The 22,728-nt window shown below is 37.3% G+C and overlaps 2 protein-coding genes across 3 annotated transcripts; one reads left to right on the top strand and one right to left on the bottom strand.

The window, feature by feature from the left end:
• Positions 1-1,954: 1,954 nt before the first annotated feature.
• LOC127639173 (TBC1 domain family member 30-like) lies at positions 1,955-11,377 on the bottom strand. 2 transcript variants are annotated; one of them, XM_052121054.1, is made up of 12 exons: positions 10,880-11,377; positions 9,415-9,476; positions 9,246-9,311; positions 9,017-9,142; positions 8,158-8,343; positions 7,708-7,876; positions 6,019-6,187; positions 5,785-5,890; positions 4,874-4,980; positions 4,322-4,461; positions 3,689-3,895; positions 1,955-3,519 (listed from the first exon to the last, which is right to left on the bottom strand). In XM_052121054.1, exons 1-12 carry the CDS (start codon positions 11,034-11,036, stop codon positions 2,651-2,653), a joined length of 2,364 nt encoding a protein of 787 aa, XP_051977014.1. In that variant the 5' UTR covers positions 11,037-11,377; the 3' UTR covers positions 1,955-2,650. The 2 variants fall into 2 exon arrangements, with proteins under 2 accessions (XP_051977014.1, XP_051977015.1); XM_052121055.1 differs by lacking the exon at positions 10,880-11,377 and adding an exon at positions 10,572-10,799.
• Positions 11,378-14,604: 3,227 nt separating this feature from the next.
• LOC127639205 (N-acetylglucosamine-6-sulfatase-like) lies at positions 14,605-22,703 on the top strand. The gene is made up of 14 exons (XM_052121108.1): positions 14,605-15,094; positions 15,247-15,306; positions 15,613-15,819; positions 16,335-16,400; positions 16,762-16,860; positions 16,955-17,122; positions 18,483-18,565; positions 19,191-19,309; positions 19,404-19,507; positions 19,599-19,700; positions 19,858-19,968; positions 20,057-20,167; positions 20,306-20,466; positions 21,300-22,703. Exons 1-14 carry the CDS (start codon positions 14,915-14,917, stop codon positions 21,373-21,375), a joined length of 1,647 nt encoding a protein of 548 aa, XP_051977068.1. The 5' UTR covers positions 14,605-14,914; the 3' UTR covers positions 21,376-22,703.
• Positions 22,704-22,728: the final 25 nt, after the last annotated feature.

Here is a 22,728-nt window from a genome sequence, read left to right as displayed (position 1 = left end):
CACTTGGGGGTTTATTAGGGTCTTTGGGAGAGATTTGGACAATAAAGTACAGTTGAAGGAGTTTTAAGGGGCTGTTTCACTCTTATGTCTTTAAACGTGTGCTTTCACAAGGAACCATTACTTGAAACATCTGCATCTTTATAAGCCTGTTTACAAGGCAGCATCTTTCCTCGAGGACTTTTGTGCAATAAGGTTTATTATTAGTTGTTTACCAATGGAATTTATATTTTTTGTAATAGGTTTAATTATTTTCTTTGTAAAACTGGCAAAAATTATTTTACCAGCTCAGCATGATCTTGCCAAGTTTGTGTACTCTAGAGAGTGAAAGTGGATTAAAAGCAGTGTACAACGAGTCTGTTGACTTTTAAAGTGTGAGCATTAAAAAACAACTCACCTAAAGAGGTCATAAAATAGGATGATTCTAATTCTAATTCATACAAGATTATATTGCAGAAATGTATTTAAATGATTATTACAGGCATTTATTTACAGTTAGCTCCTAAATTGTGGTGTGCTACAAAAGGGTACATGAAAAGTACAACCAGAACAACAGTGGGATCTAGTGGAAGATTGTTGTCTGTGCACAAGATATAAAATGTAAAGAGAATGCATGTGAAGATTCCCATATGCCTGGTCAGTTCATAAAGTTAACCTCTGAAATGGAAAAAGACAAATCAAGCATGATACAATGTACCTTAATCAGTTTAGATGTTTTAATGTGTTTTAAAGACTTTTCATTCACAAACACTATATGAGCCTTGTCACATGGGTGTTATTAATAATGACCTTCATTGGCTCGGCTGGTAATTGCAAACATGTGTAGACATTATGCAATAACTATTAAAAGCTAAGTAAAAAAACATTCTCTTTCATTCACACATGTGGAGGTGCTGCTACATTTATAAGCTGGCTGCAGATTTCTACAGCAGTTCTTTTCACTGTTAACTTCATACAGTGGCCCCAAAAGCCACACTTTAATGTGTAATGTTATTGCATCAGACAACAAAATATCAAACCGAGTGACATTTATTTATAAGATGTCAAAAGTTTTACTTCATACTTCAAGTTTTAATAACAAAAGTTGGTTTGGTTTGAAATTATGTAGTGTATAAAATGTTAAAAAGACCAAAAATATCTGAACATTTTCTGATTGTTAAACATTAGTGGAACATGTCCATTGTTAATGTAATGGCCTACACCTGTGTGAACTTGTAAACTGACTTCAATCATCCACTAAATACAGTTGACTAAAAAGGTAATTGCAAAAATGGCTAATAAAATGGACATATGTTCTGAGACAAGCTCTAGCAGAATTTGTTTGCTGATAAAAAAAATTGTAATCTAATGCAATGACATTTTAATTGTGGTTTAAAAAATTCTTACATTGGCATGAACTGACTGTCACGTTTAACCAAGCAGCATCAATAAGACACAGAATTTTAAAAATGTAACAGTTTTGTAAAAATAACTATTCTTGTGAACATTTAGGATGTATTTACCTTTTTTTCTAAATGCTGAAGTGTTCCATGATTGATAAAGGAAGCCCGTTTTCATTTTCCAGCACTTCGTGTTTTCACTTGCACCAACGTTTGTTTTAAGCAGATAATGTGATGTTTAGCCAGTTCAGTTTGTATAATATACTGTATTGAATAATACAGTATAATAAATCATAGTATAATACATTTGACACTGCCCCAAAGTTTTAGGAGTACTTAGTTGACATCAAGCATTGACCCGAGGTTACACACAAAATCAATCATGACTGTGATTAGGAGGTTGCAATTTCCATCTAGGATTAAATTTTTACAGCAATGAGATAGGTTAAAGGTTGGGGTCAGTATGGAACATGGTATTAGTTTGTGAATGTAAGAAATAATGTGAGGGATTAATAACACTTTAAAGTTTAAATTAATCATGGGACAATGGTAAAGTTGCATATTAAATGATGGTAACTATTGCTACTGTCAAAACATAAACAAAAAACAAGCAATACGCAGAAACTGAAATACATACTCAAAAGTATTTTATTCACTGTGCTTATTATTGATCTCCCAGCACTTGTAAGCACCAAAGAGAAATCAACATTCAAAGAGACATTCAATTGCAACTCAAAATGAGAAAAAATAACTGGTTACTCAGATGGAAAAAAACAACAACAATACAATTAATTGAAGATAAATAGACAGAAATGCATGGCTTGAGAAAAATAACAGATTGAAGGGAATACATGAACACAGGAAATAAAATCAAGTAAACATGGAAAAAAGAGCTTCAAATTTGTTGTGGAACAAGTTTATGGTTTGTGAAATCTTGAACTGTAAACATACACAGTGCATTGTGGCAAATACTGGTGGCTTCAACATGCAGCAAATATACTTTCATAATCATGTGGCTTGTTCTGCAGGGCATTTCTCCCATTTGTTGTGGTAGGGTTGCATAAAAAATAAATAAACTTCATGAATTCAAAGTGATCACCTACAACTGTGACTTTGACAGTGGTTACCCATTGGCATGATATGTAGATAAATGAATGACATGTTTTCAGTATCTGGAAGCATACTAGTTTGGAATGTGTGTGCTTTTTAAGTCAAGAGTTTTGAACCCAAAGTACTGATATGAAGAATAAAATAGTTCTATCTCCTTCAAATGCTCATCGTCGCCTGGTGGTGCTTCCCACATGGTTCACACTTCTACTCATCTGAGGAAAGTGCACGTTTGGAGTTCTGGCAGTTGGGCCATAGAGGCCCAAGTTTCTTGCAGCGATGGACTTGCGAGGCGTTTTGATGCAGGGGAAAGGGGAGAAGATCTGCTGTGGTTTTGGAGGTTCTTCCGCTAAGGTCGAGGGGCTTCTTCTGAGAGAACCTCCACTTTCAGAGCTTGAAGAGTCTGAACCTGAATGACAGGTGGATGGGAGTGGAGCTGGAGCTGTGAGTTTAGGCTCTGGTGGTTGAATTGATGTAAGTGGCTCTGGGTCAATTATGGTTGGAGAAGCCGATTCTGATAACGTTTCCAGCTCCAGAGAACATAGCTGGTTCTCGATTTGTTGGACATCCTGTCCTTCTCCAGAGCTGTGGTCTTGCAGAGAACTTTCAGCCACCACTTCACACATCTTTTCCTGCTCTTCAGGTGCAGCCTTTTTGTCCTCCTCCTGGTCTTCCTCCCTATCTTTCTCATTTTCCTCTTCAGGTGCTTCTTCTGCCATGCTCTCACTGAGTTTTGGAGACTGATCGTCCTCTAGTTCCAGAGAATCGTCAAAGCCGAGCTGGGCCCGTGCTCTGGCAATGTTCCTCCGGTGCATGTGCACATGTGTGCGCCAGGGGGAATGGAGCCTAGCCCGGGATGCTAGAACCTGGCTTGGGGTGGAATGGGCTTGGGGCAAATGGTGAACTCCTCCATTATTAATGATGCTGTTTTTTGACGATCGTTGACAGGGTCTGGTCCTCCTACCAAGAAGAAGATGATTGACCACAGGGGAGGGACCAATCTGTGAGGCAAGGATACTTGTGGCCGGACATTTATCTGTAAAGAATCAATATTGAAGAGTAAGAAAACACTAGTATGTGTAAACAGACTCTGCTAAGTCACGAATGTCCTTAAGTGGTCCTATCCCAATGTTGCCTTAAAAGAAATGACTGATTAAAATACATATTGTAAAGAACAATTCACTCGAGAATCAGACATCACTAACCTGCATGAATGTAAAGTAGACCGGCCTGTTGCTGTTGTTTCTGTTTGATGCGAGAGTACTGTTTCTTCAGCGCGCTGATGTCAGTACTCATGCGCTCCAGCATCATACTGTTGATGGCCGCCTGATGCTCTGCCCGGCCCGCACCAACTGCCCCTGGACTGAGCTCTGCCATGTTACTACAGTGAGAACCCTGCTCTGCTCTCTGATCTGTAAAAGAAAGAAAAAGTCATGATCCAATTGGAAAAGTTGACTGGTGAGCGCCAAATTGTTGTGACAGATTTGACAGTGTAACTTGAATAATTGCTGCATTAGCCCCTTTCCAAACTTTCCATCTGTTTACTTGCCCTGTAATTTAGGACAGCTGGAATGTTTTAAACCAACAACAAGAACTGGCAAATGCATCTGAGATTTCAAAGATTTGCAGATCTTGCCAAAGTAAGGCTTTCAACGTGATCTACAGTGAACTTGTAATGTTTGCATTAGGTTATATATATTAAGTGACTCATAAAATGTTAACCATTGAGAAGAAATCATAGACTTCTTTTCAATTTGATACATTTATATAATATCACAATGCAGCAATATGATAATTTGCATTGCAGTGAAATTGATGAAATGGAAGCAGAAACTGACCTTTAAGGTGCTTATGGTATCTTTGGATCTCAGGAGCCAGAAGTCCACCGAGAGGCCCCAAACAGCCCAGGGAGGTAACAATAGAGTCTTCATCATCTATGTCAGCATCATCATCACTCTCCCATCCATGGAGTGCCTGACTATAAAAAGTATATAATATACAATATTATTTCTAATAAAAATAAGTTGATTTTTTGTGGTGAAGGTGGGTGCTAAATTTGCCTCCACAATACTACGTTGTTCTGGGTGCATGCCAAGATGTTGCTATGCAGTTCTTAGGTGGTTGCACATTGGTCCAAGTCAAAAGAGGTCCCAAGTTTCTATTCTAGTGCCGAAGTATAGCTCTGGTCACTGTTTTATTGTCTGCTCTATATGCTTGAACTAGAAACATACGCATACTACTATGTAGGAAACTATGTTTACACTAAATCCAGTGCTTGTCAAGATAAGGGAGAACATTTGCATGTCAATACATGGGTTATATAAAAATACAATCTAGTCTCAACAGGTGCCATCTGTGCTGTGGGTGATTGATCTTTTCAGCGTGCATACCTGCTGTTAGCTCTGACTGGGGCAGGAAAGGGAGTTATGTTGTAGGTGTATTTCTCCCTGAGCTCAGCCAACTGGGGAAACGGGAAGGGAGCCATGGAGTAAACCATCTGTCGAGAGGAACACAGGTGCATTTCATATGTACATACTCAGTGCCAAAGCCAATGGAATAACTGTATGGAAACCATAAGAGTAAACTTTAAGCTATTCTGCATCATTACATCCACTGATCTTGATACAACCTGGTCTCATGAAAACACATTTTGCAGGATGTCCCCGACAGGTACTGCAAACATTTTAAACTTTTGAACACTAGAGGCACTACAGCAACAATGACTTTCATTCACTTTCACACAAATGAAGAGCAAAATGGCAGATTATCAGTTCATAAACACTTACTCTTCATTCTGTTCCTCATACAATGCTATCTTATGACATCTAAACACTTTTACTAGTGCATGGCTTGTAAGGTGATATATTTTTTATATTTGCTAATAACTACATTTACAAGCTCATATGAGTGTGATTTTATTGTGCAGTAGCTCAACTGATAGAGCATTGCACTTGTGATGTGAAGGACCAGGGTACGAATCCTAAAGAACACACAAGTTGACATGTTAGCAGCTAATGGTTAGCCAGAAGTGTCATAGAAGCACCACAAAATGACATGGTTGATTCAGCCATTATGTTTTTAATCTTACATTCGCTTCTTATGACACTATTGGTAAGGTTTAGGGTAGGGAGTTTGATAAACTCAATAGAACCTCAACCTTAAAAACCACATCTGTTTGGATTTTACTTGCTTTTAGAGCCTGGAAAACATTTTAAGAGCCACATAATATACATTTTGCAATACTGTTGTCACAGTCTCTTAAGTTTCTTGAGGTCAGACTCAATAACTTCACCTGGCTTACCTGCATGAGTTCATTAGAGTTGATACGGTTGTGCTCCAGTATTTCCTGGGTCAGGCAACCCATAGTGCTATAGAATTCATCTGCAGTCTGGCACACCTCAATTCTCCTGTGAAATAGACAGGCAAACAATAAATGAAACCATCAGAATGCTTTATAAAAGCTGACAATTGTATTAAAATGTGTGTTTCATATATCAACTCTTTTTCTGCATGTACATCTTATTGTTGAACTTACTCTCCGAGTTTGGCCCAGATGGCCAGAGCTACACGTAGTAGCATTTCAGAGCCCTCGAAGAAGACCGAGTCCCAGATCTTCAGCACGGTGCGGTGGGGTAGACAGGTGGCAAACATGGTAAGAAACCACTGCATGGTGAAGACATTAGTGAGCGGAGGTTCATAGCTTCCTAAAACAGTAAAAAAACAGCAACAATCAGAAATGGTGATTGAAACAAATTTGCTCATCAGCTGACCTGATGTACTCTGTAACGCAGACTGCATTTTACACATTTAGGGTAGCTGACGTCCACATATTGTGTCCATGGATTTTTATCAAAATTAAAGTTTGAAATAAATTGAATATTAAAATGGAATTAATATAAATGTATAAGGGAAAGGGGTTACAATTTACAATAAGGCTCCATATTTAATATGAACAAATAATGAACAATACTTTTACAGCATTTATACATTTTGATTAAATTAATAAATTAATGATACATTTGTTAATTTCATCATATACTAACTTAAATAATAAAATTAAAAGTTGTATATGTTAAGATTAGTTGCATCAACTAATGTTAACGAATGGAACCTTATTGTAAAAGTGTTAACGATGCATGCAAAACAATTATAAAATATTTAGCAAAGTGCCATTTAAAATTGATAAGATGGAGTATAATGTAGCATGTCACACCGCAGGAAAATGTCAGTTTCCCAAACATTTTTCATGTCATTGTAACAGTTAAAGGATGGGCAAGGAGGAGGCAGGAACTGGCTTAACAGTCAACATAAAGTTTTTTTTTGTTTGTTTGTTTGTTTTATTCCTCCCCTTTTTCTCCCCAATTTGGAATGCGCAATTCCCAATGTGCTCTAAGTTCTCATGGTGGCGTAGTGACTTGCCTCAATCCGGGTGGTGGAGGACAAATCTCAGTTGCCTCAGCGTCTGAGACAGTCAACCCACGCATATTATCACATGGTTTGTTAAGCGCATTACCGCGGAGACATAGTGCGTGTGGAGGATTCACGCGGTTACTTAGGAGACCTGGCTGGAGTCATTCAGCACGCCCTGGATTCAAACTCGCGACTCCAGGGGTGGTAGTCAGAGTTTTTACTCGCCAAGCTACCCAGACCCCCAACATATCGTTTTAATGATAAAAATGAACTTAAAACAACATAAAACATAAACGAACACAGACACACATGCAGCATAGTCGCGTGCGTCTCTCTCTCTCTTGAACTGGCGTCTCCGGCCCTCCTTTATCTCACTCTCCCACTGATCATCTGATTCAGTGCCAGCTATTGGTGGCTGGCAGCCACCCCTTCGTTCCCAGGCAGACGGCCACGGCTGCTCCCCTGGCAGATGGCTGCAGCTAGGACTCCACGATAGCGCATCCCTCCCCCCTCACGGGTTTCACCACCAGTGTAACAGTTAAAGGATTGGCAAAGAGGAGGTGGGAACCGGCTGAACATTCAACATAAAGGTTTAATGAAAAAAATGATGAGAATGTTAAAACATAAATGAACACAGACACATATGCAGTGCGGCCATGAGCGTCTTTCTTTCCCTCAAAATGCCTACTCTGGCCCCCCTTTATCTTGCTGTCCCGCTGATCATCTGATTCAGCGCCGGCCGTGCACCCTCACAGCCCGGCAACCCCCTCCTCCTTGTCACAGTCATCTACCAATACATAGGATTGTTACACACCTCCTGCTTCCCGATTGGCTATTTTCTGTAAGTGATGGAGATGCTGAGAAAGCTCTGGAAGCTTCAGTCGCAACAGATCCCTGAACACTGCCATGTCCACTGAGAGCGCACGCAGATTGTTGGCGAAGTAGCAGTCTGGAAGCACCTCATCGATCAAATATATCATCACCTACACAGGAATGAAGACAATATAGTTTTAACATATTTTTTGCATTTCTATCCAAAATAAGAATTCACATTTTAGAGCAAATCTACAGAGACAGACATGTAAGCAAACTGGTAACACTTTACAATAAGGTTGTATTCGTTTACATCTATTAACACAAAAGTGAACATGAAATAACAATGAACAATGCTTTATAGCATTTATCAATCATGGTTATCATTGTGCATACCAAATGCATTCACTAATGTAAACAAACACAACCTTATTGAGTGCTACCAACAAACCTTTAATGCATCTCCTTCATTCCCCTCCATTACTTCCAGGATGAGAGCGGCTAGAACATTAAATCCCTGGCAGTATCCGACAGTCTTGTTCCAGCGGGCGTATGCCAGCAGTACCCGCTTTAAGACCACACGGTCCTGCTCCGCCTCCTGGCCACAATAAGAACTGCAGCCTGTCCGGTGCAAGTCCTAGGTAAAATGAGAAGGAAATACAAAGTGCTACAGATTTATATAAATAAACAAGATGCATCCTTTTCTCAAATGAGGACAATAGGGAAGGTCGTGAGACAGAAAAAGAGAGCACAAGCAAGAAAAAGAGCCAACTTTCCAAGAGAGGTAATTGAACCATGCCCATTTCGCACCCCTGCCTTTGAAGAATAACTGTTCTCCTGTAGCGCTACACAGACACATGTGCACACATACACATATTCACTGTTTCATTATCCACTTACCAATGACGCACAACAAAGAGCAATCATCCTGCTACTCCAGTTAACATTTCAACTGACCGACTCAATTTTATTCCATTAAATATCTCTGACACTGAAATTCTACTCTAAAAGCACAATTTATTTGTTTGCTAATAATAAAATGACACACAAAATTGAAACACAAGAGATGTAAGCCTTGTGATTCATGTTGATGTGAGAATACACAGCACTGTATCCAAAAGTTTCTGTGTATTTGTTTTTATACTACAAACCCTATAGTTTATTTAGTGGTTATGACTTTACAAAAATCTATGAAGTAAACTCAAATGGACCAGAACAATCTTATAGAAAAGGTTGCAGCTGTGTCAAATAATATTTCTAAAGAGCAATGGGTCTTGCAGAGAACATAGCATAGAACTATATGTGTGTACCTTGACTATTTGAATTCCTAAAGTGTCGTCATCTGGATTGCTGCGATCATTGAAGGCAAATCTCATCGTTTTCTCCCAGTCTATGGAAATGCTGTGGAGGTACTGGTCAGCTAGGGTCAACCATACCTACATTAAGCAAACCAAACATTAATCTCAAATTAGATGTGCACGTTTACCAAAACAAGGACAAATGACACATAAATAGCAACAACATTTCCTCAACTCGTACCCTCTTCCTCCACTCTTTGGGAATGCCAGTGGGCAGCCTGGCCACTGCTTTCAGGGCATCGTACCACTGCAGAGAAAAAACAAATGATCACAAACAACATAAACAATTAGCACAATTAGTGCTATTTGGGGGAGTTAGGCATACAGCGGTACAAATATATCATTCATACTTGTTGAAAGCCATTTTTGCCAAGGGATGGTTCGATAGTAAACTTCAATTTGGTGTCCACTCCTACAAAGAGACAAAACAGAGGGCATTCAGTGAGACAATGCTGCAGAAATATGATGTCCTGAGCCGCAGGTGTCGCATTAACAAATGAACTGATTGAAGGGTTGATGTTTTGTAATCAGCATTCAGTATTCCCATAAAAAGACTGAAACTGGTCGTGATCTAAAATGCACAGGCAAGTATTGAAAATACGTTTATAAATAATGAATGAAGGTTTGCTTTCATTTGATGGCTCTTCGCTTATGATGAGTCAGAGTTACCTAACTATTTCAAGATGTTACAGTCTATGTCTAACAGCACAGACATATTATATTTTGCTACTATATTAATGATCATGTCAACGATGCATGTTTTATTATGAATCACATTACATGTCTGTAAGTTTTACATCCACAAATGCAAATATACCAACTAAGCCTCTGTTCAATTGTTTTTATAAATAGAATATCAAAATATGCAAGCAAAAAGCAACCTCAACATCTGAAATATGTTCTACATTCAACATTTTCACGAAATGTTTGTCTAAATGGAATTTGTCTTCTCTCTCTCTCTCTCTCTCTCTTTTTTTTTTTTTGTTTTGTTTTTTTGCCTTGTCCTACAACATATGTTTTGGTTTTCCTATTTGTTTGTGTGAATTGCACTAGGTATGGCAATGGCACACACACAAACACACTACTAACAGCATTACTATAAACAAAAAATATAACAGAAATTACGCGAAACAAACAGGAAACCAAACGCGTATGCAAGTATCGAACAGTTGATAATGTCGCTGTCCAGTACGCCGTGGTGCTGAATTTCTACTTCCTGTTACAGTGTCGCATACGACACCATCATGTGTCGATAATTCTTGTTTTTCAGTTTATAGCTTGTTATAACGACATACTGCAAGAACCTATAGCTGGAAGAACAGTTTACGTTATAATAGCTGGTGTATCTTTTACAATAAAAGCCAGTTTAGCAGTTAGCAAATTGCTAAGTCCTACCAAACGCGTTTGTGGCCAAATCTACCGAACCAACACGATGCAATGGAAAAGCTAAGCTGCTATTTATCTTTTCCTACTGACCTTTGGTGCACATGAATGAATAAAGACCGACCTGAGTCCATTTCTGTCGTAGTTTCACGTTGTAAATGACAGATAGGAGGAGAACCATTTCTGCATCTATTTCACTCTGTCAGACTGTTCAGGATTAACCTACATAATTACCATCATCTCTCCAGTCCTCTTACTGTAACTGCACCCATGTTACAATACACAGCAGAGAACATGTGTCTGGATAAAATGCAGTGGGTTGATAGGCCTAGAGAATGTCATAAAACTTTTCTGCACCCCGCAAAATAGAAAACGACTTTTCAGTTTAGGCTATATGGGGAAAAATAAAAAATTATAATATAATGGATTCACCTGGCTCTAGGGTGCATAGCAGGCGTGGCGCTCTCCTGGAGATGCCGTTGCGTTTCTTCAGCACATTACTGATAATATTACCGACTCCTCCACCTGCATTCTGCCGCTTCGCACAAACCCTCGACCTCTTCGACGAAACAGACCTTTCCTGCTTCATCTGGAGACAAACCTGAGAGGATGGGGCCTTTTTGGTCGCCTCTTGGAACCATAAACCGTATACCACCTCACCGAGTTAGCTTAAAATCTCCTTTGCGCATTAAAATTCCCACCTCAGAATTTAATATATCCTCGTGACTGTCAATCTAAAATCTACAGCACCGAGGAGACTGGCGAACTGATCAATACATCTGTAGATAACATTCATCCCGGTCACATTGAAGCATCCTTTATTCTCAGACACGAAGATACCGTCCATGAACAAAGCACAAGAATTTAAAGAAGTATAAGAACCAAAGGTGATAAAAGAAAACCCCTGAAGGATATTAAACGAGAGGCTGAATAGCGATGATGCGCGGATGTCGACACCCACATATGAGCGTCACACTGAGGGGTGAAAGAGAGGAGGGACCGCTGGAGCTCTGGAGGATGGCCGGAGATATGATGAGGAGACCAAGAGGTGAACAGCTGGGGAACTATGGCCAGTAAATGATCGACCAAAGAGTGCACTATTGTGTTGATATTCCATACGATTAAGATTGAATTAAAATATTATAGGCACAATATGTAAGTCACACTTAAAATGCCAAAATAAAAATGGCATTACATAACAATATTAAACCATGTGACAATTATTCTAAAGAATGATTAAGCACAATACTTGCAAAACATTAGCAAAAATAAGTTTGTTAGGCTTTAAATTATAAAAATATACAAATAGCTGTATCAAAATGAAGACAAAGTATTCAGACACTTTCTGGTTGTCAAATGTTAGTGTAATATGTTTAATGTATTACCAACATTAAACAAATGCATTAGGAACTCTAAAAATAACTGCAAATATAAATTGCAGATGCCACTTGGTTTGATATGTTAATATCAATATGTTAGCATGCTAATACAATGACAATCATACATTTTTAAATGTGACTTTAGTGTCCAAATTATTTTTGTATTGGCATCTATTGAGAAAACAGCAGTGGTATCAGTGGTGGTGGTGTAGTGGCTAAAATCATGTTAATCAGAAGGTCACAGGTTCTAACCCCATGGCCACCACCATTGTGTCCTTGAGCAAGGCACTTAACTCCAGGTTGCTCCGGGGGGATTGTCCCTGTAATAATTGCACTGTAAGTCGCTTTGGAGAAAAGCGTCTGCCAAATGCATAAATGTAAATGTAAATGGTATCAGACACAAGTGTTTAAATAAACATGAATAAACAAAAATAAAAATGCCAACAAACAGAATGACATGAAACTAAACCATAACTGTTCATATATGTAATGCAACACAGCATACGCATAGAATAAAAATTTACTGAGTAATGAACACAATGCAGGACATTTCTTCTACTGTACCTGTTTGGCAGTGGTTGTCATGCTGCATGTAGATAAAATGGAGGGGAAAAGACATTAAGAGATGCAAGGTTACAATATCTGTTAGTCTGAAACAGACCTGCACCTGTCCACACTGAATACAAGGAATCAGGAAACATGAAATCACATTGCAACCACAATCATAAGCAAATAACTGTTTGGCATGCACTAATTTGTGGCAGTCACAATTCAAATCGCTACAATGTTACAGTGCCAATTAACAGTACATGTCAGAGTCAAAAAGTAATCATCATCATGAGTGAATTCCCTCTGAAACAGGCAGAATGGATCTCCACTAACAAGCCAAAGTGTCTCATACATGTCGATGATAAATACACTGAAATATAGCCTCTATTTTTACCAAAAGAACAGCAAGCAGTCTGCTTTTTGAATACAACAAAGACTGTTAATTAGTATTTTTTTTAAGGTGAGGACCTAAAAACACTCATGTCACCTCTAAACAAACCTTAGACATTATGAGATTTAAGAACAATGTCATTTGTCTAAGGCAGACTGTATTCCAAAATCTGTATGACAAGAACTGTATGGACAACCATCACAGCCTTTAAAAATAGCTGAAATATAACAGACATCATCAGAGCGGGCCAAGCACTCATGAAAGCTGAGATGTACTTTCGATCTAGAATACATAAGTGATCAAACAATTTAGAGGACCTTATGTAATGTAACACTTCCTAAAGCAGAAATAAGAGAATGATGTATAATTACATATTTTCTGGGAGATGGCATGCAGACAGGCAGTTACTATATCACAGTTCTTCTGAAACTTCTGTCACAGTCTGTCCTTCCTCTTTAACAGACGCAAAAGTTTGGCTGACTGGACACCAATACGATATTTCACCTCCTGAATGATCCACTTGAGTTCCTCTGGATCTGAGCAGAAAATGAATGCAGTTAAAATATATGCATTTTTTTCTCCATTTACTTTTACTTAGCTGCTTGCTTTTACTTGGTTGCACCTCTCTGATACTATAACTACTGTATGTGTCATAGAGCTCCACTAACAGACAGTCCACTAAAGAAGATGCCCTGGACGCTCTCACGATATCTTCACCCGAGAAACCACCCACCTTTGTGCGCTCCGATAGTGAGGTTGATGATGACGATGTTTCCACGCACTCACAACTTCCATCTGTGACTGAATGGTTAAAACTGTCAACATATTGTCCTCTTTTTCGTTTTAATTACCTATAAGCTTCCCCTGGCAAAATTCTTGTATTTCGTTTACGTATTATGTTTGAAAATTGTTAGCCTATGTATATTTTGATAAGTCACTTGTGATTTGTATCCTTTTTTGGCAATAAAAATGACTTAAAATAAAAATAAAAATTCTGATCGCACGCCTCTACAGTGGAAATAGTTCAGCCCACCTCCAAAACTTTTGCTTTTTTTTTTTTTTTTTTTTTTTGCAGAGACAGGTGCAAAGTTTACATGTGAATGAGACACTCAAATATTTGTAAATTTGTTTTTATTATTATTATTCTTTTTTCCAGTTGTTTTTATTATTATTTAAAAAAGTCCAAATGTGTTTTAAAACAAATATTGTATAAAACAGTTATTTAACGTTTATAGTGTTATACTTGAATGCATGGATGGTTTAAGTGAAGAAATGGAAATATTCTTATATGCAAGTCAATATATTTAAACATGCAACTTTTGTGAAATGGTGGATATTTGCGTGGCGATTTATTTGTAATAATAATTTTAAAATATTATTTAGAAAAATGTGTCAAAAAATGTTAAATAGTAAAACATCGGATTTGTTTTTACAATGTTATATTTGTGTGCATGGATGGATTAAAAAAAGAAGCGTGTGGCATTATTTTTTATATACTTAAATATTAAATACATTTTAATTTTTAAATTGCACTTTTGTGAAGTTGTGACGGTTTGATTGGGAAAGATGAAATAAAAAGAGGGCATATGTATACTCTAAAATAAAATACAATAAGTTTATGAATGACATCATCCCTAAGAACGCACACTTCAGCTGACAGGGGCTTCCGTTGCTACAAAGCACATGACTGGAAAGCAGGAATGTTAAATGAATCCTACTATGGCACGGGTTTTGCTTATGAATATTAATGACGCATTGTGACGTTCGCACAGCAGGACACGCAGACTTTTCTAGGTGGGCGTTCACATTCTTGTGTTAAGAGAAAAAGAAAGAAAGCCAGACGCAGGAACGAATTGAACAGAATGCAGATGTCACGAAACGCGTTTTTAAAAGTAGAAGTTATTAACTTTGAAACGACTTCTGGCGGGCAATGACGTACGTCGAGGGAAAATAAAATATAAAGTAGGCGGTGTCAGTTGACGCTCCAGCCAGCCGAGGAACGTCAGCATGAACTAATGAATAATCATCCGCTAATCCTTCGCCGTAGTAGAATTTGGGCTACTGGGAAAGCTAGTTGGTCCTCTGAAAGAGCTCTTCTCCTAAAAACATTTCATGCTTTTATCGCAAGGAAAGGTCCCCGTCTAGGCCATGGTTTTATTTGTTTTTAATTTGCAATCAAAGATGGACTCATTTCCGTTAATAATCTTACATTTTATTCTTATCTGCGTCACTTTGCATTGTAACAATCTGGCCGCGGCTACAATGTATCCAAGACCGAACATTGTTTTAATTCTAACAGATGATCTGGATGTATCGATCGGCGGAATGGTAAATAACTTTTGTGGGAGTTTTGCTGCCTTTGCACTATTTGGAATCATGATTTCCTCCATGTTTTTTATTTAGTTTATTTGTTGCTAGTAGCTGCTGTATCATGGGGTTAAAAGAGTTAAAATCTTGCCATCTTTCATTTAATTTTACAGATCCCTTTGACTAAGACGAAGAAGCTTATAGGTGATGCTGGAATAACATTTACAAACACAGTGAGTAGAATTTGTGCTCGATCTATTCAAAACAAGTGGGTATTTATTATAATAAATAACAAATGTGTTTTTGACACAGTAGTTTCAGCTTAATGTCTTCTAATGTTCCCTAATATTTTCTATATACAAATATAATGATGGATTATGGATATATGGATATCAAGAACAATGTGCATTCACTAATCATTTTAACATGTTTATATATGAACTTGACGATGCATCATCTGGTGTGCATTTGAGCCATTGCATTCTTGCAAATGGCATCTAATTTTGGCATTAACTTCAGTCATTCTTTCTCTTTCCCAGTTTGTTGCCAGTCCTCTTTGCTGCCCCAGCAGGGCGAGTATCCTGACGGGCAAGTATCCCCATAATCACCATGTTGTCAACAACACACTGGAGGGCAACTGCAGCAGTGTGGGGTGGCAGAAGACCCAAGAGCCCAACACCTTCCCTGCATTTCTGCAGAAACACGGCACCTATCAGACCTTTTTTGCTGGGAAATATCTCAACGAGGTAAAGAAAATGACTGTTTTACACATTTCTATGCCTTGATTATGTATGAAGGTAAAATAGTGCCTAAATGATTTGCATGCATGTGACAGACCGCTACTTCATAAAGCCTCAGCATCGTTTCTCTGGGAATGTCACGTTATTAAACCAATCAGGTCAGAGTAAACTGGTCAACAAAAACCTAATTTGATTGGTTACCAGAAGCAGGTAGATACACCTTCCCCCTCACACTTGCAAAACCTTTTTTACTAAGAAATTCGTGCCAAAAATGTCAACGCAACAAAGGGAAGACGGAACAGTGTATATTGGATTATTTCTGGAAAATATTTCTGCTACAAATGCAAGTCATTTACTCATTTGTTGTAGTTTATTTTACACATACAGACTGTTTCTACGCAGTCAATCCATTTTGCTGTTCATGACACCCTTTCTTTGTTTGCATATCACTGATTGTATGTTTGCAATGTTACAGTACATTACTGTAAGTGTAAATCATCCCTATCTGTGTCTCTGTTCAGTATGGCAGCACAAAGGCTGGAGGAGTGGAGCATGTTCCCCCAGGCTGGGATCACTGGTTTGCCTTGGTAAGAAAAACACTGAATCAGATCATGCTTTTACTAATGGTTTTCCTAGCTTTAGTGCAATCATATATACTTCTATAGTAGTAGCAGTAACATACGTTACAGTACTTTCTCTGTAAAGCGTTTGCTGTTTGTAAATCAATTGTGAACCTGTCAGGCCTGGGGTCTCTGCGTTGGGAGTCACAAGAATGAGACCTTCATGATTTAGTGAGGACTTGGCTAGCTGGAACACAGTGTCAAGCCCCTTAACCTTTCCCATCCACATAGCTAAAATACATTTTTAGCTGGACGGTTTGGAAAGCAGATTCCTCCCAGGAACTGGAATTGAACATCATGCTTGTAGTAAGATTAATGTGTCCCACAGGAAAGAAACTCAAAATACTACAACTACACACTGTCTGTGAATGGCAGGGCACAGCAACATGGACAGAACTACAGTGAGGATTACCTTACGGACGTTCTGGTAAGACTTGATCTCAACTGTTCAGAAGATTACATGATACCTTATGCAACTAAAGTTAAGTGGCTTTTACTTGTCTTATTCCACTCTGTCCTAGGCCAATATTTCCATAGACTTCCTAGAAAACAAGTCTAACCGCAGGCCGTTTTTCATGATGGTGTCCACCCCGGCTCCACACTCACCCTGGACGGCCGCTCCTCAGTACGAGAGCAGTTTCCCCAGTGTCAAAGCTCCAAGAGACCCCAACTTTAACATACATGGCAAGGTAGAAGCTTGCCTTTTTGTCACACATGTTCTGATTGTTTTTTTGCATGTACAGTATATAGGGAGGATTTTGCCAATAACTAAGGTGATAGAAAAGGCAGCTAGTTTTTAAAATTATAATCGAAAAAACTATATTCATAGTCTTTTCATACTATAAAGTGATGATAGAGGCTAAACGATTCCCAAATGAAAAAAAAAAATCCCAGATACAGTTTATTGTTCAACCAAAATTCCAATAATAACAACCTAAAATAATTGCTGCATATGGTGCATTTCAGGCTTTCAACCACATAAAAGCTTGAAAAACACTGAGGACTCTTATTTTGAAATGAGAGTTCAGACTTGGCTCTGTTACAATGCTCTTTAGTTAAAGAGGCTGTTTACTAAATCAAGGTTTTTATAGCCTATTCATTAGAAGAAGAGTGTTTATATATATATATATACACTGATCAGCAACAACATTAAAACCACCTGCCTAATTTGAAACCCCACAAGAGTGCCTAGATGTGGAATATTGTTTCCACTATTTGTTTTCCACCTCCCTAATATTGTGTAGGTCCCCCTCGTGCCGCCAATACAGCGCCAACCCAATAGCATTGAGAGATGATATTCTTCACACCACAATTGTACAGAGCGGTTATCTGAGTTACTGTAGACTTTGTCAGTTCAAACCAGTCTGACCATTCTCTGTTGACCTCTCTCATCAACAAGGCATTTCTGTCAACAGAACTGCCGCTCACTGGATGTTTTTTGTTTTTGGCACCATTCTGAGTAAATTCTAGAGATTGTTGTGTGTGAAAATCCCAGGAGATCAGCAGTTACAGAAATACTCAAACCAGCCCATCTGGCACCAACAATCATGTCTTGGTCAAAATCACTTAATCATATTTTTCCCCATTCTGATAGTTGATGTGAACATTAACTGAAGCTCCTGACCGTATCTGCATGATTTTATGCTCTGCTGCCACGTGATTGGCTGATTAGATAATCGCATTGATGATTGTTAGTACCAGACGGGCTGGTTTGAGTATTCTATAGAGGTCACTGTTATACTGTAAAATCAAGCCGTTCTTAAGGCCTGAGTATACTTTGGTTGTCCGCATTGCTGATCGCTCCGTGAACAGAGTGCATGACGCAAATTTTGTCATCAACACAGTCCATGCTTCGGGAATGCAAAACAATTATGTATAATTATATTATTAAGTATAACTGTGCCTTTACTGTAGAATCCTCCAGCACCGGCCACACAGAAAACCTTTGGCAACTTTTGGCATTGCTGTTCCCAAAAGCAACTATCGGCACAGATGAATCAGTAAAACCGATATTTCGGCTCATCTCACTCAGTTGAACCTCCATTTCAGGACAAACACTGGCTCATCCGGCAAGCTAAGACCCCCATGACAAACTCTTCAGTGGAGTTCTTGGATAATGCCTACAGGAAAAGGTATCTGGACTAGAATATATATTTTCAAAAGATATATTTAAAGAATATTTAAAAAAGCAAATATTATGGTTATAGTAAGGAAGCAAATGAGGTCAAACCGTAAACTTTAAAATACTCACTGTTTGAAATTTATAGCTACAATACTTAAACAATATATTTGTTGGCTTGTTTTTAGAGTGATAAAATCACTTGCTAACCTTTTCTGTGTAAAGTTATGTTCAATTTTAGGACTTTGTGTCCATGATGACTTAACGCAGTGCCAGGGAAGCCTAAAATGACCATAAAAATGACCATATAAACAACTTTACAGCTCATAGTACACAATTTATAACAGAAGAATTAATGTAAGTGCTTTTATAAAATTGGAATTCACATTTCTGCCTTTTTAATCTTCCAAAAATTGGCCCAATTCACTTCCATTGTAAGTGACTTACTGTAATCAAAATGTTTGCTTTTTTTTTTTTTAAAGAGGAGGGATGCATCTAAATAATTTTGTATTTTTTTGCTTATCAGTATTATACCACAAATCCTGTCGATTGAGCTCAAATTGTTTTGAACCCGGAAATTCCTTAAAAATCAAAGTTGGGAAAACAGCCTGAGTTTAGAATAAACGTTGTTCCACTAGGTGGCGCACTTTGCTGTCAGTAGATGACCTGGTGGAGAAGGTGGTGAAGAAGTTGGAGGTCAGAGGAGAGCTTAGCAACACCTACATCATTTTTACCTCTGACAACGGTTACCACACAGGTAAATATTGAGTTAAATGTGAAGAATTTATAAAAGAAAATTACTTTCTACTTTTAAAGTTGTCTTATTAATGGAGTTAACTTATCATGCTCAGGTCAGTTTTCTCTCCCCATGGATAAGAGGCAACTCTACGAATTCGATATCAAAATTCCTCTGCTGGTACGAGGGCCTAAAATCAACCCGAACCAGACAAGCTCGGTAATACAAACAATACAAACTTCTTTACATAACAATTTTTAAATACCATCCTTTTGTATGTCATAATAGTTCAATTGATCTGTTTTAACAGTTACTCATAGCAAATGTGGATTTGGGTCCAACGATACTGGACATTGCAGGATATAGCATCAATGAAACTCAGATGGACGGGATGTCATTTCTTCCTATCATGGTATATATATATATATAGGGTGGACCGTTAGGGTGGTCCACCACAAGCATCAGTGAATTTTGGGTTGTTTTTGCAAGGCAACTGGTTGTGAGTTGCTAAATGTCCAATATTATGAATAAAATTAATTATACATGAATCTCACATGTCTCTTTTTCAGATCGGTCAAGCAAACAGCAGCACATGGAGATCTGATGTTCTTGTGGAATATGAAGGAGAAGGAAGCAACATCTCAGACCCAGCCTGCCCTCTTCTGGGTCCAGGGGTCTCGGTGAGGGTCTGCGTGCATGCTAAATATAAATAATCATTGCATGAATGGTAAGAAAGTGATCATAACAACATGGCTGTTTTCTATGCAGGAGTGTTTTCCTGACTGTGTGTGTGAGGACTCGTACAACAACACATATGCCTGTGTACGCACCGTATCACAGGCTGCCAACCTACAGTATTGTGAATTTGATGATAATGAGGTAAATAAACTTTTGGTGTTTTGACAAGTTGAATTCTAATGTATATTATAATATGTAACATAAAAATAGAATATATAAGAAATAATTTTCCAAAGCTAGTTAGTGTCAGGACTAACTCGCTGTTTCTGTGTCTTGCAGGTGTTTGTGGAGGTCTATAACCTGACAGCTGACCCCTTTCAACTGAGCAATATCGCCAAGAGCATAGATCAGGAAGTCCTGGAGAAGATGAACCATCGTCTAATGATGTTACAGTCCTGCTCAGGGCCGTCCTGCAGAACGCCAGGTGTCTACGACTCCCAGTCAGTACTTCCTCAAAGCACCATTCTCCTATCTGTTTAAATCATTTTATATATATCAAGTGTGTGTGTGTGTGTGTGTGTGTGCACTAGCTGCCAAAGTTTTGGAATAATGTACCAATTTCTTTCCAAAACAGCAAAATCTGTACATTATTCCAAACTTTTGGCCGTGTGTGTAATATATAGTAGAATTATGTATTGTTATTTTAATTGAACTTCTAAATAATTTATATAATATTTATATTATAATTAATATATTTTATATCGTTATAATCATTAAACTAATTAAATAATCATAAAATATTTACTTGAATATTATATATTGAATATACAATTTTATCATGTTATATACAAGTAAAAGTAAATATTTTATAATTATTACATTTTATTTAGAATTACATATATAATAGTATATATAACATTATTTTTTAATAATTGCCTATAATTATAAATAAATCATATATGATATATATTATAATTAATATATTTTATATAATTGTAATTATATAATCTATTATATTATTATAAAATATTTACTTGGATATAAAATATGGTTATTGTATATACCAAGTATGTCTAATATATATATATATATATATATATATATATATATATAACATAATTATGTAGTAGATATAAAATATGTAATAATTAGTATTTCATATATATATAAATTATGTATTATTTTATATATTATTTTTTAAATGTATAAATAGTTCATACTTTTATATCACTGTAATATAAAATTAATTTGTATTTAAAATATATACAATATATTTTCAGTTTAGGCAGGAAATCGAGGTTAACCGAGGTTTGGTCTGTTTCTGTTCCAACAGGTTTAAGTTTGATCCTCGGTTAATGTTCAGTAGTCTAAACCCACACAGAAACAAACTACGACAGACGCTGAAGTAGAATGTGCTGGTTCAATGGAAGAATATAAAAGGGAGGATGAGAATGAAAGACTGAAAAAGAAACAAGCCCTGTTGTTGCCTTGATATTCTGATGTTCCCCCAAAGACCCTCTGTCACTGTTCTGATGAGGTCATCAGAGTGCGCCCAGGGTACTGCACACACTACAGACACTTTCTGTCATGATGGCCTCTCTCCACTACAGCCCTGCTCATTCACATGTGATCCAGACAAACTGCAAGCTTACACATATCTGTGAGAGTATTAACAACATATTCCTGCTTCTTTTCAGTTGCTGTTCATTTTTTGCTGATTTGAATTTAATGACACAGTTTGAGAATGTGTATTGTTTCTTTTTGTATTTATTTATGTTTAGAATGTTTTGTTTCACTTCCGTTATGAAAAGGGTACAGTTTTGAACATTTGTAATGCACTTAATAGAATGTTTGTTTGATAAATCTATATATTAAGGGTTGACAACACTTCACTCTACATATTGTTACAAAAACACTAATACAGTATATAACATTTCAAATGTTTGTAGGCCTTAAATTGTTCTGATTACTTTACCTACTGTGCTTTTTTGAGTTTGGTCAATGGCAAAGATGGAAAGTTGATTTTCTAATATGCTTTCTGTTAATGGTGGCAAATGTTCTCTCAAAACGAATATTAACAACTGCAGAAATTATGCTTAAGTTAATGTTCTCTAAGAGGAAGTTTGTTCATCTTTTCAGTTCTTGCCACTTTAGTCATTTATATCATGCGATGAGGAAATTTTATATTTGGACCTTCAACAATTATCTGATGCTGGAATTGGCAATACCGTAAATCACCCAAACTAGACTTGAAAGACTTTTGACAGGCATAAGCACTGCGTTTGGTGTCTTCTCAGGCACAGACTTATTGTTCAAAACATGAAAAGATGACTGCTTTATTACAATATTTCAAGATGTCTATTCAGTGAAGCACTATCCAGTCTGTGATGCACATGTCTAACTTGTTTTATTATGTTTTGCACATCAATCTTTCATTAAATGTGATGGTATCTTTATGATAAGTGTTGATTTTTCTGTCATTTTTGGTTGTTTGATAAAAGCATTCTGAAATCGTTTCTGTCAACAATACAATTTGAAGGCCAGTGTATGGATGATCTTACAAAAAAAAGAAAAACTTTCTAAAACAAAATTGAAAACCAAAAATCAAACTAACTACTAGTTCAGACACAACATTGTGTTAAAATGGCTTTACTAAACCTGAATCAAATATTTCGCCATTACACACACTACCGGTCAAATGTTTTGCAACACTTATTCTATATTATATATATATATATATATATAAAAAATCTTCACATTTT

Source organism: Xyrauchen texanus, chromosome 47, assembly GCF_025860055.1.
Source record: "Xyrauchen texanus isolate HMW12.3.18 chromosome 47, RBS_HiC_50CHRs, whole genome shotgun sequence".
Taxonomy (NCBI): Eukaryota; Metazoa; Chordata; class Actinopteri; order Cypriniformes; family Catostomidae; genus Xyrauchen; species Xyrauchen texanus.
This window is presented reverse-complemented; position numbering and strand designations above follow the sequence as displayed.

What these genes read in the sequence shown, in the direction of transcription:
- LOC127639173 (XM_052121054.1), bottom strand. Translation starts at nt 11,036, where the DNA reads ATGAAGCAGGAAAGGTCTGTTTCGTCGAAGAGGTCGAGGGTTTGTGCG. An exon ending in GCTATGCACCCTAGAGCCAG is followed by an intron (nt 9,477 to 10,879) that starts GTGAATCCATTA and finishes GTCTCTTTGTAG; the next exon opens with GAGTGGACACCAAATTGAAG. An exon ending in TAGGAATTCAAATAGTCAAG is followed by an intron (nt 8,344 to 9,016) that starts GTACACACATAT and finishes CATTTTACCTAG; the next exon opens with GACTTGCACCGGACAGGCTG.
- LOC127639205 (XM_052121108.1), top strand. Translation starts at nt 14,915, where the DNA reads ATGGTTTTATTTGTTTTTAATTTGCAATCAAAGATGGACTCATTTCCG. An exon ending in ATGTATCGATCGGCGGAATG is followed by an intron (nt 15,095 to 15,246) that starts GTAAATAACTTT and finishes TTAATTTTACAG; the next exon opens with ATCCCTTTGACTAAGACGAA. An exon ending in ACCCGAACCAGACAAGCTCG is followed by an intron (nt 19,508 to 19,598) that starts GTAATACAAACA and finishes CTGTTTTAACAG; the next exon opens with TTACTCATAGCAAATGTGGA.